Source organism: Narcine bancroftii, chromosome 9, assembly GCF_036971445.1.
Source record: "Narcine bancroftii isolate sNarBan1 chromosome 9, sNarBan1.hap1, whole genome shotgun sequence".
Taxonomy (NCBI): Eukaryota; Metazoa; Chordata; class Chondrichthyes; order Torpediniformes; family Narcinidae; genus Narcine; species Narcine bancroftii.
In genome coordinates, this window is record NC_091477.1 from 22460751 (window position 1) to 22479142 (window position 18392).

General features: G+C 46.5%; 1 protein-coding gene across 17 annotated transcripts in view; it reads right to left on the reverse strand.

Moving 5' to 3' along the window:
* The window catches only part of LOC138743288 (protein Jade-1-like), a 199850-nt gene that overhangs the window by 155229 nt on the left and 26229 nt on the right, over positions 1-18392 (reverse strand). Inside the window, exon 1 of one of the 17 annotated variants that reach the window (XM_069898383.1) lies at positions 5462-5521. The exons of the other annotated variants lie outside the window; for them this stretch is intronic. Within the exon in view, the coding sequence (XP_069754484.1) occupies positions 5462-5506 (45 nt within the window). The 5' untranslated portion in view covers positions 5507-5521. Of the gene's footprint in view, positions 1-5461; positions 5522-18392 lie in introns of those variants that run through there. 17 annotated transcript variants of the gene reach the window in all.

The following is an 18392-nucleotide window of genomic DNA, read 5'->3' on the forward strand; positions in this document are numbered from 1 at the left end:
CGAGTTTGCAGCGGTCAAGCGACGGTCTGTATGACATTGCGCTGGGCATCACTTGGGTGAGTAAGACCCAATGTCTCGAATGTCTTTCTGGTGCACCAAGATGTAGTCTAGGAGGTGCAAATGCTTGGACCGAGGATGCGTCCAGGTGTCTTCAGACTTTCTGCTGGAAATTGGTGTTGGTGATGACGAGTCACTGCACCATGAAAAACCTTAACCGAAGGCTCTGATTGTTGTTGCAGCTTCCAACATCACACTTTCCAGGCTTCTGGATCTTGGCCTAGTCTGGCATTGAAGTCGCCAAGGATAATGATCTTGTCATCAGCGGGGGTGTTCTGTATGAGGTTTTACACTGATCTGTGCACCTATCTTTTTCTGCAGGATCCACTTGAAGAGCTGGGGCATACATGCTAAAGAGTGTGGCATGGTGCTTGGTTCGAAGTGGAAGGCACATGGAGATAATGCGGTCGCAGTAACACATTGGCAGGTTTACAAGTTTGGAGTTCCTGACCATAAAGCCAATGCCAGAAAGGTGTGTCTCAGTCTCTGGCTTGCCTGACCAGTACTGGGTGTAGCCGGCGCCATTTTATTGAAGGCTGCCTTCCTCAGAGTGAATTCTATCCTATTGTCATCACTGTCTCGGAAAGGTTCTTTTACCTTAAGGTCCCTAATCAAATCCCGTTCATTCTGCAGCACCAAATTCCAAATTGCCTTTTTAGAGCAAACTGCTCTAAAAAGCCATCACATAAGCATTCCATAATTCCTGCTGTTGGGATCTAACTCCAACCTGATTTCCCAGGCTACCCACATATTGAAGTCGTGTGACCACTGCCACATGTCTTTTCCAAGTCCTTTTGTAATTTGCACCCAACATCCTGGCTGCTACTTGCAGATCTGTGTGCAACTCCCACAAGGGAGTTTTTACCCTTGCAGTTTCTTTAGTCTACATCCTCCGATCCTATAACCCTTCTTGCTCAGGATTTGATTTAATTTTTTAACCAACAGAGCTATCCCACCCCCCCAACCCCCACCCCGCCTGCTTTTTCCAGAGGATGTGTATCCTTAGATGATGAGCTCCCAGCCCTGATCCTCCTTCAGCCAAGTCCCTGTAATGCACACAACGTTGTACCTGCCAATTTCTACCCGCTTTAAATTCACCTATCTCGTTTTGTTAACTGCGTTCATTTAAATACAACTTCAGTCCCACATTCACCACCCTTCTCACATTTGTCAGGTGTTGCATTTTTATCTTTTGCTAAACTTTGTGTCATCTTTTATTCTGGAGATTCCAACAACCTCCCTTGCACTCTCCTTCCCTTAAACTTTATCCATACTTAAACAGTCTGTTGAACCCACTCCCCCGATATTTAGTTTAAAGCCCTATCCACACCCCTAGTTACATGATTGGCCGAAACCCTGGTCTCAGCACAGTTCAGGTGAAATTCAAAATCAAGTGAAAAAAAGGTTAGAAAGAATTGTATATATCCATAAATAAATGACGGGCATGGAAAAGATGAAGATGAAGGCAAGATACAAGTTTTAAAAATCACAGGTGGAATCAGTTAGGTTGTGAAAAGAGATTCTTAGTATTGACAGGAGAAATTGAGAGCAGGATGATAAAGGTAGAGAACGTGTTATTTCTTGAGAAGTAATTACTTCATCTTTGGAGTCAATTAGGAAGAAAAATATCACTTAACACAGTGAGTACAAACTTAAGCAGTTGGCAAAAAAAAAGCATAGTCCTGTTGAAGCAGGATTAAGTGGTACTATTGTGTGAAGAGAGAGAAAGGGGTAGTTTGAGTAATTACAGGCCAGTCAGCTGAGCAATGATGTTGGCAAATTATTTGAGAAAGCTCAGATTAATGGTTTATATTCTTGTTCAGAAAGCCACATATTAATCAAGGATGGTTCTAGGAAATGTCTAACTTTTTCCAAGGCAGGAGTATCAAATACCAGAGAATATCCATAAAAGTGATGGAAGGCAAGTTTAGGGGAGACATCAGGGTAAGTTTTTTTCCCCACCCAACACAGAGTTGTGGGTGCTTGGAATGGATCGCCAGGGATGGTGGTGGAGGATGGATCAGAAGGGGGATTTAAGAAACAGACAGGCATATGGATGAAAGAAAAATAGAGGGTTATGAGGTAGGGAGGGTTTGGTTTATTTCGCGAGGTATATATGGGCCAGCACAATACTGTAGGCCGAAAGGCCTGCACTGTGCCATCAAGTTCTATATTAACTGGATTCATTCAATGAAATGACAAGGAATATTTGTGGGACTATACTTTTCACAGCAGTGACAAGAATTGTGGACGTCAGCTCATAATAAAGGTAATAACGTGGGCTCCAAGGCAAAGACCCACAAGTTCCTAAGTGCAAGAAACAAAAGTAACAGTCATGGGGAATATTGAAGATTGGAGGGTTTGGTCTGATAGGATTCTACTAATCCTGTTAAGATCCTTGTTTTCTTGATATAAACAAAAATTTGAGGTTTATTATAGGGGAACATTTTTTAAATTTGTAGGAGTAATTGAGGAAGAAGCTGTAAACCACAGATTATCGATGGACTGGCTGGTGGTCAGCAGGATATTAATGAATTGGTCAACAGGCAAATGGCACCATTTCCATTCTGAGCCACATTGTGATTACAAATACCTGATGTGGTTGGCTCTTAATGCCTTCTGAAATGGCCGAATCAGTAACTAAACTGCCTCATCAAAAACAGAGAATGGATCCAACTGGATGGATGACGGGGCATCAACCATGTATTACATTTAGACATGACAATGTCAACTCCATTTCCATTCCCCCCCTCCCCCAATCACCACCACCCCTCCCCAGCCCAGATGAACACAAATATCAGGGAACTTGCATAAATTTAGAGTAATCAATTGAAGGATCAGACAGAAATTCAGTAGTCTTTTTTTCTTTATCAAAGAGGTGAGGTTAGTTTTTGGAACCTACTGTCCAAAAAATTGATAGAAGTGGGAGAATTCGTCACACTTAAAAGACATCTGCATATGCACTTGGTGTGGTGTGACCAAGATGACTGTGGGCAAAAGACAGCAAAAGCTGGGATTAATTACAGTAGTTCTTTTTCAGCTGGCATTGACACAATAGACAAAGTGGCCTTTTTCTAAACTATATTTCAAGAATTTCTTGGCTGTATATTGTTTTATTAACTCTTCAGCATCACTGCAAAGCAGCTTCACTCTACTTAATGTTTTAATTGCAAAATAAGCACGACTCAAATCTGTTCTCAGACTACAATCTGCCATCTGAATGAAGAAAACGACATCCTAGGAGATTGCTTCCTGTGCCTGCTTTCTTTGCCGAATATTCACTCATTACTTTTTACATGAATACAGCTATGTGAGTCTATAACTAGTGACTAGATATCTACAGAGCTAAGTTAGATATTGAATTCTTCCAGGGCGAGCTAATATATGTGGAATCGCACTGCATAAATTTGAAATTCTTGGCACATGGCTAGATGCTAGTTGTTCTAAAGCACACATGTCAAACTCTGGCCCGCGGGCCAAATTTGGCCCGCGATATAATTATATTTGGCCCGCAAGATCATATTAAATATATATTAGAGTTGGCCCGCTGGCCGCCGCGCCAGTATAGCGCATGCACACTGAAGGTGAAAATGAAGACGCCAGAGGTGTGGAGGGATCTCAGAGTCCCGAATCCCGGGGATCGGAGCGCCGCACTCAGCCTGCCTGGCTCCCGGACACACAGACGCGGCTGGAGTTGGGGACCATCCTCGCTGGGTCTGCGCTTCAGCGGTGACGCCGGACCGAACGTCTCGTTGGCGATGCCTTCACCTTCGCTCCGTGCGCGGCGGACCCTGCCTCCCGCTCCTTTTGTTGGAGACGAGCCCGGCGCCATGAGATCGCAGTTTAATCCCTCTCCAACCATGGGAGGGGGGTGGGAGCAACGCGCTCTTCTCAGCCAATTCCTTCACCGCCCCGGACGCCGGCGTTTCAACAGGGGGTTCGGGTGCCTTCGTCAGGCGACCGACCTGTTGGTCCAAGACAAGGGGAGAGCGTACAAACTCCACACAGACAGCACCTGAACTCGGGTGAACGTGGAGCTGCGACCCCACATTCCACATCAGGACTGTGTGTAAGATTGGGAGCAGTGAGACGGAAGCTTATTTTGTTCCTGTGATTTAAGCCTTTCTTGGGGTGGGGGGGGTCCTTCTCTGACCACTTGCCTAACAATTAACCTAATCAGATGTGGAGTTACCACAATACAACAGTTCTTAACCTTTTTCTTTCCACTCGCGTCCCTGTGCTATTGGTGCTCTATGATTAGTAAGGGATTGCTTAAGGTGGTCTGTGGGTGGAAAGAAAAAGTTTGAAGACCACTGCTTTAATCATCCCTCATTGACTCATCATGTGCACGGTTTCAGACGCTAAAAGAAATGGGCCAATGACAATGAAAGAGTTTATCCAAAACTATTATTAAACATTTATTTTAATAAGAAAAAGTTTAACATTACATATGTTGAAAGAAGAGAAAACATGCAGATGTTGTTGAAAATTTTCAATAAATATTTAGTTCGGCCCTCGACTTAGTCCAAGTTTTTAATTTTGGCCCTCCGTGAATTTGAGTTTGACACCCCTGTTCTAAAGTAATTCATTAATTTTTCTCCCTTAAAAATGTAATTAAAAGATTATATTTTTGACAAATCTAAATTCTTTGTTTAACATAGATACCATGAACCTTAATAGTAGTTATGCAGGGTTATATGGTATTAACATTCCAAATCACTACAGGAGTTAACTACATCCTTTTCTGGCTTTAGGTGAGCCATGAAAGATGTCTGTACTTTGATTATTTTTTGCATTGATCAAAATACATACTTGTTTTTGAAGAAATAAAATACATTTTGATTACACTAGATTGCACAATGGATGGACTAAAATCTTTCACTTAATATTTGGAGTAAGAAATAATCTGCAGATAGACAAAAAAGAGACAAATGTGCACTGCCTCAGCAAAAATGCATTAGAAAGTCCAAGGATGCAAATGTGATTCCCAGAAGTACAAGTTCACATTTCTGGTGAGTCACAGTTGGAAAATTATCAAGCCAAATAGCTTAAAACAAGAATGAGAGGAGAGGTACCACACTCAAACCAACAAAAGTTTAGTCAGAAACTTTAGGGAACTTTTGCTTGTGCTCCAAAAATATCACGTTCAACGACAGAAAAAAAAAGTAATTTAATCCCTATCTGGGAATGTCCCAGTCCCACTGCAATTGTAATTACTGGCAAGCTAATTATTACAAATCCAGTTTTTGAACTGCAAACATTTTGTAATCATATCAATACTCTGTTGAGATCTGTAGTACAACAACACTGAAAGGGTTCTTTTCTCGGTCTTATAAAGAATTCATGAAATGATGGCATGCAGCACCACGTTACTGGGAAGCAAGTCCTATTCACCTTCAATTACCTGCTTACAGCGCTCTCCATAAGTGTAGTGGATATACTTAGGCATATGATGTCATAATGGATATATATTGTGCGCTGCGGGGAGTCACAATAATGATTGAATGATACACCATGTCTCTGTGTGCAAGCGCATTTCTAATCCTCAAATACACAACAGATTGGCAACGAGGATAAAAAAAAACTTCCTCGACACTCCAAACGTGGGAGAGAAGATTAGAAGGTTGGAAGATTAGAAAATTACAAGACAAAGACTATAAGAGACACAGGCTGAGGCAAAGAGAGCAAAGGAAAGAAGATTCAAAAGGGCAGAAGGACATTTTGGAGAATACAAAGAATCAGAAGGCTGGTATGATTACGTGGAGAGATTTGACATGTTCTGTTTTGCCCGAAATATAACAGTTTCAAGTCAGGTCACTTGTCTGAGCAGCTCTTCAGCGCTTGACGTCCTGTTTTGCGGAAACTGCCAAAATGTTTGGCCTGGAAGTCAGCCTGAAGAAAACTGAGGTCCTCCATCAGCCAACTCCCCACCATGACTACCAGCCCCCCCACATCTCCATCGGGCACACAAAACTCAAAACGGTCAACCAGTTTACCTATCTCGGCTGCACCATTTCATCAGATGCAAGGATACTCAACGAGATAGACAACAGACTCGCCAAGGCAAATAGCGCCTTTGGAAGACTACACAAAAGAGTCTGGAAAAACAACCAACTGAAAAACCTCACAAAGATAAGCGCATACAGAGCCGTTGTCATACCCACACTCCTGTTTGGCTCCGAATCATGGGTCCTCTACCGGCACCACCTACGGCTCCTAGAACGCTTCCACCAGCGTTGTCTCCGCTCCATCCTCAACATTCATTGGAGCGCTTTCATCCCTAACGTCGAAGTACTCGAGATGGCAGAGGTCGACAGCATCGAGTCCACGCTGCTGAAGATCCAGCTGCGCTGGGTGGGTCACGTCTCCAGAATGGAGGACCATCGCCTTCCCAAGATCGTGTTATATGGCGAGCTCTCCACTGGCCACCGTGACAGAGGTGCACCAAAGAAAAGGTACAAGGACTGCCTAAAGAAATCTCTTGGTGCCTGCCACATTGACCACCGCCAGTGGGCTGATATCGCCTCAAACCGTGCATCTTGGCGCCTCACAGTTTGGCGGGCAGCAACCTCCTTTGAAGAAGACCGCAGAGCCCACCTCACTGACAAAAGGCAAAGGAGGAAAATCCCAACACCCAACCCCAACCAACCAATTTTCCCCTGCAACCGCTGCAACCGTGCCTGCCTGTCCCGCATCGGACTTGTCAGCCACAAACGAGCCTGCAGCTGACGTGGACATTTACCCCCTCCATAAATCTTCGTCCGCGAAGCCAAGCCAAAGAAGACTGGTATCATGTAACCCAGTACTTCCTGTCACATGGTTGGGTGGTAGGTGACTAATCCAGCTCCCCCACCAAGCTTGCCTGGTGCAAAGGGTGGCTAGACACCCTGCAGGATGGAAAAAAAAGACATGTCTAAGAGCGGACAAACCCTCTCGTAGGGTCAACGGCCATCTTGCAAACAAGTGCCATGAAACACAGAAAGGGCATCCCTTGCATCGAAGCTTGGTCTGGCCTTTCACTACAACAGAACTTTCCCCAGCTATCTTGGAGCTCACCATGCTGCTGGATCTGGCAGGGATATTGAGAGGATGGGTCTGGACCTGTGTAACCCTTACTCATCTACATTCACACACATGTTGTTCCTTTCTGAGGAGTGTGTTATCTCACAAACTGAAAGAAACCATTATCATCCTGTGGGATGGATAGCCAGAATAGAATAGAATAACAGATAAGCAGCCTTTCAGAAGAAAACAAGAAAAATGGGAAGCAAGACATATAAACTGATGAAATCTCTTTAGGCACCTGCAAGACCAAGTACTAGGTCTTATGAAAATGCATGTGCCGAGAACATCTATTGCCCAAACCAGGAGGGACACATCAGAGCCAAATGTACAAGGAGAAAAGAAAGTGAAGGAAAGGAGAAAAAGCAGAAACACACATACAAAACACAGCCGCCCGAAGTGAAAACTGTTGGGGGAGAAGGATAAAAGCCCTAGCAGTGAAACTAATGAGTGAGAGGAAGACAAGGCAATGGAAGTAATATATATTCACAGTGTAATGGATAAGAAATTAGAAATTTATGTCCAAGATAAAATCAACAATCACCTGCTTCAGATGGAGTTGGACACGGGAACATTTATGTCTCTTATGCCAATAAATTTGATAAAATGACTATTACCCCATCTTACTGTGAGACTGTCCAACATGGTGTCGTAAATGGTTACAGGGGAGAAAGTCAAGGTGCTGGGAAAATGTAAAGTAGATGGTGAATATAAGGGATAGATATTGAAAGGATTACCCCTCTACCTCGTGAGCACAAAGGGGCCGGCATAGTTTGGAAGAAATGGGTAGTTGCATATCCAACTAGATTGGATGGAAGGTTAGTAATGAAGGTGTATACAGAGGGTGAATCCAAATTGAAGCTGAAGAAGTATCAAAAGATTTTTTGCGAAAGGCCGGGGAAAATCCAAGGAGTCCAGGTAAAATTACAATTGGTGTTGAACCCAAGTTCTATAAGCCAAGTATCTTTTGCAATAAAATAAAAAATTGAATCAGTACTTAACTGATTGAAAAATGAGGGAATCATCAAATGACGTCAATACAGTGACTGGGCAGATCCCATTGTGCCAGTCTGAAAACCCAATGAAGAAATCAGAATCTGTGGTGATTACAAAGTCACCATTACTCAAGCTCCGCAAAGACTTGAACATCCCACACCCCGAGCTGAGTAATTGTTTCAAGCCCTGAATGGGGAGGGGAGAAAGTTCATGAAAATGGATTGATCACAGGAGTATTGAATTAGATGAGGCATCAAAAAAGTATGTGACAATCAATACTCACTTAGGATTGTTCACTTGCACTAGAGTACTGTAGCGACTGCGCAACTGAGTAAAGAGATGTCCACAGTGTGAGGGTGAACCAAAAAATGACTATTGATTTGAATTCGCCCCGTCTGCACTAGCCCGCCCACTTCCAGTGACGGATCCTCTGGCTTCCGGAAGTGATGTCATTGTGTCGCGGGGTCACTCTCCAGCCGGCCGCTACATTGAAGTGGAGGGCTCCTTAGCTCGCACATGGTGCTTCATGGGCTCCTTCTCGGCAGTGAAGGGGAGCCCGTGCCATCTTAAGCGGCTATGTGTTGCGGTGATTTGGCCCACTTACTCGTGCGGTCGCTCGGCCTGCTACTATCCTGCCCCTCCCCCACCCCCGAATCACCACAGCTCTCAGTCTGACTTACAGTCTCTGGGTGGTCTACCTCTGTGTTTGACCTGGAGGTCCGGGGCCAGCAGGTCAGAGTCCAGGTGCACGACTTTGAGGCGGTTGACTGTAAATCTGTCCTGTCAGCCACCAATGTCGAATGTGAACACCATGTCATCTCTCCACAGTATCTTGAAGGGGCCTTCGTACAAACACTGTAGGGGGTTGTCTCTTGCTGTCCTCTACATACGAAAATATAGTGCACGAACTACAGATCTGCTGGAACGTGACTGGGTGGCGAGCCATATCTGGACAGTGGTCAGTGGGGGTTGTCCACCCGCTTGCTCTCTCAGCCTGTGCAGGACGTTTAACGCACTGCACTGTGGGGCGGTGGGGGGGGGGGGGGGGTGGTGGTGTTGAAATGTAGGTCCCCAGGATGGAAAACAGTGCACCATACAGCATATCTACGGATGATGCTGGCAAGTCTTCCTTCGGTGCCATGCAGATCCTGAGCAGTACCCACAGGAGCTCGTCCATTCAGTTTGGCCCGGTCAGTCAGGCTTTCAACACAGCTTTCGAGTAGCAGTGGACCCGTTCGACCAGTCTGTTTGTTTGGGGATGGTAGGCTGTCGTATGGTGCACCCAGCTGCTGCAGAATCTTACCAGGTTGGGCCATAGGGAGGTGAACTGCGCTTCTCGGACCGATATGATGTGGGTCAGGACTCTGAAACGTGCAACCCAAGGGGTGAGGAAAGTCCAGGCGCACATCTGTATTGCACGTAGCCATGGGTATTGTCTCTGGTCAGCAGGTGAATCAGTCAATGGTCGTGAACAGATACCTCATACCCTGCCTCACTGGGAGGGGGCCGATGATGTCGACTTGGTCATGTTTGAACCAGCTTGAAAGTTTGTAAGGGGGTTTTGTTCTGTCGATGCACCTTGGTGCTATGGCACTGTAAGCAGGTTTGAGCCCACAGAGTAATACCTCAGCGGAGTCCATGCCACACGAACTTGTCTGAGAGCAGACGGACCATGGACCTTATGGAGGGGTGCAATAAGTTGTGGATCTGGTCGAAAACCCGTCGTCACCAGGTCGCGGGTAGGATTGGCCTTGCGGACCCGGTGGAGATGTTGCACAGCAGGGTCAGTTCTCCTGGTGTGGGGCAGAAATCTCTGACCATCAGGCTGGTGATGACTGTCCGGTATGTCTGGACATCTGCATCCTCCCTATGGTCCTTGGCGAGCTGGGTGACATTAAGCCTTCTGCAGGTTGCAGCGACAGCGGGCCAGGACAGCGTCGGCTTCTATGTTGTCCTTGCCAGCGACATGGCGGATATCCGTGGAGAATTCTGATACGTAGGAGAAGTGCTGATGTTGTCTTGCCGACCATGGGTCCGAAATCTTGTTCAGTTTTGCTCTGTGTAGGCAGTGAACACTCTCCCCTCTAGCATGTAGTGGAAGTGCCGTATCACCAAATACAAGGCCAGCAGTTCACAGTCAAATGCGCTGTATTTGAGCTCTGGTATTCAGAGGTGCTTACTGAAGAAGACGAGGGGTCACCAGTGTTCGTCAACCCATTGATCTAGCACCGCACCCACCACTCTGTCTGAAGTGTCCGTTGTGAGGGCCAGGGGGGATCTAGGTGTGCCAGTACCGTGGCCTTCGCCAGTGCTGACTTGGTGGCGTGGAAAGCCTCCGCGTCCATTGTAGTACCTTTTCACCGAGTTTAACAAGGCTGAACAGGGGCTGCATGAGGGTGGCCGCCCCCAGGAGGAAGTGATGGGAGAGGTTTACCATCCCCAGGAACTCCTGTAGTCCTTTGGTCATGTTCGGCATGGGGAAGTTCTGAATAGCCTCCACCTTGTCGGGTAGTGGTGTGGCACCCTCTGGGGTGATGCGACATCCCAGGAAATCTATTGTTTCCAGGCCGAACTGGCACTTGGCCGGATTCACTGTGAGTCCGAATTGCTGCAGCCTGTTGAACAGGTGGGTGGGTGCGTCCTGTGGGTGCTGGCATTGGGGCTGGCAATGAGGATGTCGTTTAGGTAAACAAAGATGAAGTTGAGATTCCTGTTGACCACGTCCATTAGCCACTAGAAAGTCTAGGTCACGTTTTTGAGTCCAAAAGGGATTCTTAGGAAATCAAAGAGGTCGAAAGGTGTGATGATGGCCGTCCTTTTAACGTCGCTGTGGTGTACTGGAATTTGGTGATATTCCCTTCACGAAGTCCACCTTAGATAATACCCTGCAGCCCCACAGCCTTGTGACGAAATCCTGGATATGTGGGATGGGGTACCTGTCCGGGACCATCACCTAGTTTAGACGTCAGTAGTTGCCACAAGGATGTCAACTGCCAAAGCTGTTCTGCACCATGTTGAGCAGGGAGGTCCACGGGCTGTTGGAACGGTAGGTGATACCCAACTACTCCATGGTGGTGAACTCTGCCTTGGCTTGTTGGAGATTGTCTGAAAAGAAGCGCCGGACTCGTGCATGCACCTGGGGGTGGGGGGTGGTTTCTATGTGGTGCTCCACACCATGTGGTGGGTTGGAGTCATGGAAGTTCGGTGCCAATAAAGCCGGGGATTTGGTTAGTAGGGAGGCGTATTCGTCTGGTCCAGAGCATGGATTCCCAGTGGCAGGAAAGAGCACCTCTGCAGGGGGAAGGGGGAAAAGACTGGAAAATTGTGGCATTTACCAACCAGCATCTTGGACGGGGTGACAGCGCCGATTGCATAGACTGGTTGCATGAGGTGGGAGCTCTGCTGTACCGTGCGTGACAGCCTGTCTGCCTCCTTGGCTACTAGGTGCAGGGAGCTGAAATCAATGTCCAAAACTGCTCATACTTGTGCTCCATTGGTGGGTTTTCTAGGAAGGAGCTTACTTTGGTAGCCATGGAACTTGGTGTCCTCTGAAACAATTCCCCTAATGTGGAACTGTGACTCAGCCAGCTGTAGCCAGTTCCTGGACTGGCTTGCCCAGAAAGGCAGGAGATGTATGCCTACTGTGTTGGTCACAGGCGCTGCGACTTAGCCAGTTGCTACATTTTCACGTGATTAATGCTGGTTCCAAAATGTTGGAAGTGTCAGAGTTACCACTGTAGCAACTGCCACAGCAGCACTACTGGGTAAAGAGACATCCACACAGGGTAAAAAAGACGTCCTACCGGGTAAGGAGACGTCCTACCGGGTAAGGAGACGTCCTACCGGGTAAGGAGACGTCCTACCGGGTAAGGAGACGTCCTACCGGGTAAGGAGACGCCCTACCGGGTAAGGAGACGCCCTACCGGGTAAGGAGACGCCCTACCGGGTAAGGAGACGCCCTACCGGGTAAGGAGACGCCCTACCGGGTAAGGAGACGCCCTACCGGGTAAGGAGACGCCCTACCGGGTAAGGAGACGCCCTACCGGGTAAGGAGACGCCCTACCGGGTAAGGAGACGCCCTACCGGATAAGGAGACGCCCTACCGGGTAAGGAGATGCCCTACCGGGTAAGGAGACGCCCTACCGGGTAAGGAGACGTCCTACCGGGTAAGGAGACGTCCTACCGGGTAAGGAGACGTCCTACCGGGTAAAGGGATGTCCTACAGGGTAAAGAGACTACTGGATAAAGAGACGTCCACACAGTGAGAGGGTGAACCAAAGAATGACTTTATTGGTTTGAATGCGCCGCACCTCCGCGTTGGCCTGCCCACTTCCAGTGATATATCCTCCAGCTTCCAGAAGTGACATCATCGTGTCACTTAGAAAAGGTCCTAACCTGGCTACAACGAGCAAGTCTCCATTTACACCAAGACAAATGTGCATTTATGGTACCCTCAGTAACACATCTGGGTTTTACAATTAATAGTGAAGGAGTCCAAATGGATACAGCTGGTACCGAAGATATCTGAAGAGCATCCTACCCATCAAATAGAGCAGAATTACCATCATTCTTGGGTTTAGTTAATCATTATCGGAAGCAATTCCAAACACGTCAATGCCCTGCAACCCACTGAACAAATTGTTAAGAAAAGATCAGAAATGGTCCTGGAATAAAGAAACAAGTCATGCGTTCAATCATTTGAAAGAACTGCTGACCTTAACCGATAATGTTCTTGTCCACTTTGACCTAGAGAAAGATGTGACTCTGGCAGTGGATGCTTCGCCAGTAATTTTAGGTCCGGTGTTATCACAGTTCACAGAAAATGGAGAACAACCTGCGGCTTACGCCTCCAGCTCGTTGATGGGTTGTGAATGTAGTTATGCACAACTGGAAAAAGATGGACTTTCCATAATATTTGAATTCAAACGATTTCTCCAATACTTGAACTATAGGAAATTCACCTTAGTAACACACAACAATCCACTGAGTTTAATTTTAGGGCCTAAAAAAAGCCATTCCAGTACTGGCTATGACAAGAATTCAGAGGTGGCCCCTGAAGCTCGCTGAGTACGATTACATAAACCGGCAAAACAAAATAGCCATGATGATGCATTATTGCGGTTTCCTCTGCCAGAAACTGAACAGGAAGAAGGATCAATTAAATGAATGGTGGAAGCTACAACTATTAATCAAGAACAACTTTATCACTTACCGATTATAGCAAAGACTATCAGAATGGAAGTGGGGAAAGAAGCTACACTGTCAAAGGTCCTATATTTTACATTAAAGGGGTGGCCCAAGGTCAATATTATTTTGCCCAAAATGAAACCTTATTATACATAACTCAATGAAATATTGATCAAAGAAGGTTGTTTATTGTGGTGAACCAGAACAATCATTCCAAAAAAATGGCAAGCTGCCATATTATCAGAGCTACACAACCATCACCCAGGGATGATCAGAATAAAAGTCCTGGCACATATTAATGTCTGGTGGCATCAATTGACATCGATATTGAACAGACGGTGAGAAGATGTTAACATTTGTCAGGAGACGTAGCCCAAAGCACCTCAAGCCGAAGCTAACCCTTGGAAGTGGCCATCACGACAGTGGATAGGATTCACGTGGATTTTGCTGATCCCTTTATGGGTGATAATTTCCTTACTGTTGTCGATACACACTCCAAATAGCCAATAGTATCACCAATGCAGTCAACAACAACAGACTAGACAATCAAGAGACTATGAAATATGTTCATGTCCAATAGATTACCAATGGAACATGTCTCTGATAATGGATCACAATTTGGGTCAGAGGCTTTCAAAATGTTCCTACGTAATAACAATACGACATAACTGTCAGTGCCCTACCAACCAAGCATGAACGGGAAGCCTGTACGTTTTGTACAACCACTTAAAAAAGCCATGAAAACTAAGAAATCTCTAAATATATCATGGAATCACGAAATCACGGATTTTCTAGTCGCTTATAGAAACACGCCGGACTCCACAACAAAACAGAAGCTGGAGGAATTGATGTTTGGGTGTGACTTTAAGGATCCAGCTCTCTACGGTGCACTCGAATTGGGCAATCCAAGTAAACCAATGAGATCCCTGGAAGTAGGGAAGCGAGAGCTGGTACTGGATTCTTTCTTTTTTCTTTGGCTTGGCTTCGCGGACGAAGATTTATGGAGGGGGTAAAAAGTCCACGTCAGCTGCAGGCTCGTTTGTGGCTGACCAGTCCGATGCGGGACAGGCAGACACGATTGCAGCGGTTGCAAGGGAAAATTGGTTGGTTGGGGTTGGGTGTTGGGTTTTTCCTCCTTTGCCTTTTGTCAGTGAGGTGGGCTCTGCGGTCTTCTTCAAAGGAGGCTTCTGCCCGCCAAACTGTGAGGCGCCAAGATGCACGGTTTGAGGCGTTATCAGCCCACTGGCGGTGGTCAATGTGGCAGGCACCAAGAGATTTCTTTAGGCAGTCCTTGTACCTTTTCTTTGGTGCACCTCTGTCACGGTGGCCAGTGGAGAGCTCGCCATATAATACGATCTTGGGAAGGCGATGGTCCTCCATTCTGGAGACGTGACCCATCCAGCGCAGCTGGATCTTCAGCAGCGTGGACTCGATGCTGTCGACCTCTGCCATCTCGAGTACCTCGACGTTAGGGGTGTGAGCGCTCCAATGGATGTTGAGGATGGAGCGGAGACAACGCTGGTGGAAGCGTTCTAGGAGCCGTAGGTGGTGCCGGTAGAGGACCCATGATTCGGAGCCGAACAGGAGTGTGGGTATGACAACGGCTCTGTATACGCTTATCTTTGTGAGGTTTTTCAGTTGGTTGTTTTTCCAGACTCTTTTGTGTAGTCTTCCAAAGGCGCTATTTGCCTTGGCGAGTCTGTTGTCTATCTCATTGTCGATCCTTGCATCTGATGAAATGGTGCAGCCGAGATAGGTAAACTGGTTGACCGTTTTGAGTTTTGTGTGCCCGATGGAGATGTGGGGGGGCTGGTAGTCATGGTGGGGAGCTGGCTGATGGAGGACCTCAGTTTTCTTCAGGCTGACTTCCAGGCCAAACATTTTGGCAGTTTCCGCAAAGCAGGACGTCAAGCGCTGAAGAGCTGGCTCTGAATGGGCAACTAAAGCGGCATCATCTGCAAAGAGTAGTTCACGGACAAGTTTCTCTTGTGTCTTGGTGTGAGCTTGCAGGCGCCTCAGATTGAAGAGACTGCCATCCGTGCGGTACCGGATGTAAACAGCGTCTTCATTGTTGGGGTCTTTCATGGCTTGGTTCAGCATCATGCTGAAGAAGATTGAAAAGAGGGTTGGTGCGAGAACACAGCCTTGCTTCACGCCATTGTTAATGGAGAAGGGTTCAGAGAGCTCATTGCTGTATCTGACCCGACCTTGTTGGTTTTCGTGCAGTTGGATAATCATGTTGAGGAACTTTGGGGGACATCCGATGCGCTCTAGTATTTGCCAAAGCCCTTTCCTGCTCACGGTGTCGAAGGCTTTGGTGAGGTCAACAAAGGTGATGTAGAGTCCTTTGTTTTGTTCTCTACACTTTTCTTGGAGCTGTCTGAGGGCAAAGACCATGTCAGTGGTTCCTCTGTTAGCGCGAAAGCCGCACTGTGATTCTGGGAGAATTACAGGGACAATAAAGAGACGTGGATGAGAGGTGTGATTCTTAAAAAGCTGAGTCCTTATCCATATTCTGTACTGATGGGAACTAAAACTTGGAAGCAACACATCAACTTCTTGAGAGCTGTAGATGATCCAGTGTCCAATGCGGACGATCTCCAAGACTGTCCATTTTTGGTACATTCCAATGATGACGTTTCAGACAAAATGCCAGAAAAGGTGCCACCCTCAGCATTAACAGCTCAGGAGAGCAGGGCGAACCAAATTCCTAATCGTGCTGACCAAAGACAAGATTCATCATCACAAGGACTCTCCGTCCCTGCAACCAGCTGACGAGGAGGTATTTCCCTAAAAGGCCAAGAGTCCTGAGATTTCACAAAGTCTTCCCTCGCCCAGAAAATCAAAAAGGGAAAGATGTGCTTCAGAATGTCTGAAAAACTATGTACAGGTACACCCTTGTGGGAGAGTGTGTTCTGAATTTCAGATTTTTCCAGATTTTGGAAAGCCCACCCGAATTGTGCTGCCATATCCAACCCCACCCCTTTCCAGTCGCCTGGCCGTCTCCCCTGACCGCTGGTCCCTCGCCACCCGGGTGACTCCCCTGACCGCGGTCCCTTGGCCTCTCCCCCGACCGCGGTCCCTCGGCCGTCTCCCCCGACCGCGGACCCTCGGGCGTCTCCCCCGACCGCGGTCCCTCGGCCGTCTCCCCCGACCGCGGACCCTCGGGCGTCTCCCCCGACCGCGGACCCTCGGGCGTCTCCCCCGACCGTGGTCCCTCGGCCGTTTCCCCCGGCTGCGGTCCCTCGGCCGCCTCTCCCGACCACCGGTCCCCACTTGCCGGATTTTGGAGCTTTCCGGAGTTTAGATGTCCGGATAAAGGATCGTTTACCTGTACAATGACTTGATCACTGGGCATGTTAATATTACTTTGTTGTGTGAGACCTTAGTTATCTCAATTAGTATGTGTACTCTTCAGTTACCATAGTTTAGTATGTTTCTGGTTATGTGCCAGTTAAATTACCTTTATTTTTTTGGGGCGGGGGGGAGGAAGAAAGAGCATTGAGGATATACGCGGGCACCTGTTATGATGTCATTATGTATATATATTGTGCGTTGCAGGGAACCATTTTAGATTCTCATGTCTCTGTGTGCAAGTGCATTTCTAATCCTTAAATTCACAACAATAATGTTTGGGACACTTTTTTCCTTATTTGCCCCTGTGCTCCAGTTTTCAATTTGTAATCAAACAATTCACATGATATTAAAAGTGTAAATTCCAGGTTACTTTTGCACATTTTGGTTTGACCATATAGAAATTACAACACTTTTTATACATAGCCCCCTGATTTCAGACATTTGGCTTTACAGATGTTTGTGGTTACTCAAGTATGTTTAATTGATTCATTGGTGCAGGTATAAGAAAGCTAGCTTTTGGTCACCTTTGGAATCTGTAGTTGCCATTTTTCAACACAAGGACCACAGTTGTGTCATTGAAAGTCAAAGAATCTATTATAAGGTTGAAGAACAAGAATAAAACAGTAAGAAACATCACCCAAACCTTAGGATTACCAAAATCAACTGTATGGAGCATTATTAAGAAGAAAGAACATACTGCTGAACTCCATAATCACAAATGGACTGGTCAGCTAAGGACGACATCCACTGTAAATGACAGAAGAATTCTCATCATAATGAAGAAAAATCCCCAAATGCCTGTCTGACAGATCAGCAACACTCTTCAGGAGGCAGGTGAAGATGTGTCAATGACGACTATCTGCAGAAATCTTCATGAACAGATATACAGAGGCTACACTGCAAGATGCAAACCACAAGCTAGCTACAGAAACATGATGGCCAGATTACAGCTTTCCAAGAAGTATTTAAGAGCCTTCAGAATTCTGGAAAAAAGGTCTTGTGGACAGATGAGACCAAGATTAACCTGCAAGAGCAAAGGGTGGAGGTGTAAAGGAACTGCCCAAGATCCAAAGCATACCACCTCATCTATAAGGTGGGGGTGTTGTGACATGGCCATCTATGGCTGCCAATGCTACTGGCACACTCAACTTTGCTAATGGCAGTAGCAAAACAAATTCTGAGGTCTATAGAAACATCTGCTCATGTTTGAGCAAATGCCTCTAAACTCATTGGGTAGCACTTCATCCTATAGCAAGACAATGATCCCAAACATACTGCTAAAAGCAACAAATGAGGGTTTTTTTTAAAAAGTGAAAAACTGGAAACTTCATGAATGGCCAAGTCAGTCATCAAATCTAAATCCAATCAAGCATGCCTTCCATATACTGAATAGAAAACAAGAGGACAAGCCTCCAAAAACAAGCAGGTGCTGAAGACGGCTACAGTAAAGGCCTGGAAGAGCAATACCAGAAGAGATTAACTTCTCCTTTGACTCATCCTGCATGGGCCCAAGCTATGCCTGCCTATTTGTGGAGCAATCCATGTTGCAAACCTATACAGGCAAGGTCCCTCAAATCTTCCTCTGCTATATTGACGATTACATTGGGGTTGCCTCATGCACAAGTGATGAGTTCTTCAACTTCATTCACTTCGCTCTAACATCCACCCTGATCTCAAATTCATCTGGTCCATCTCCGACAACACTCTCCCTTTATTGATCTCTCTACCCTATT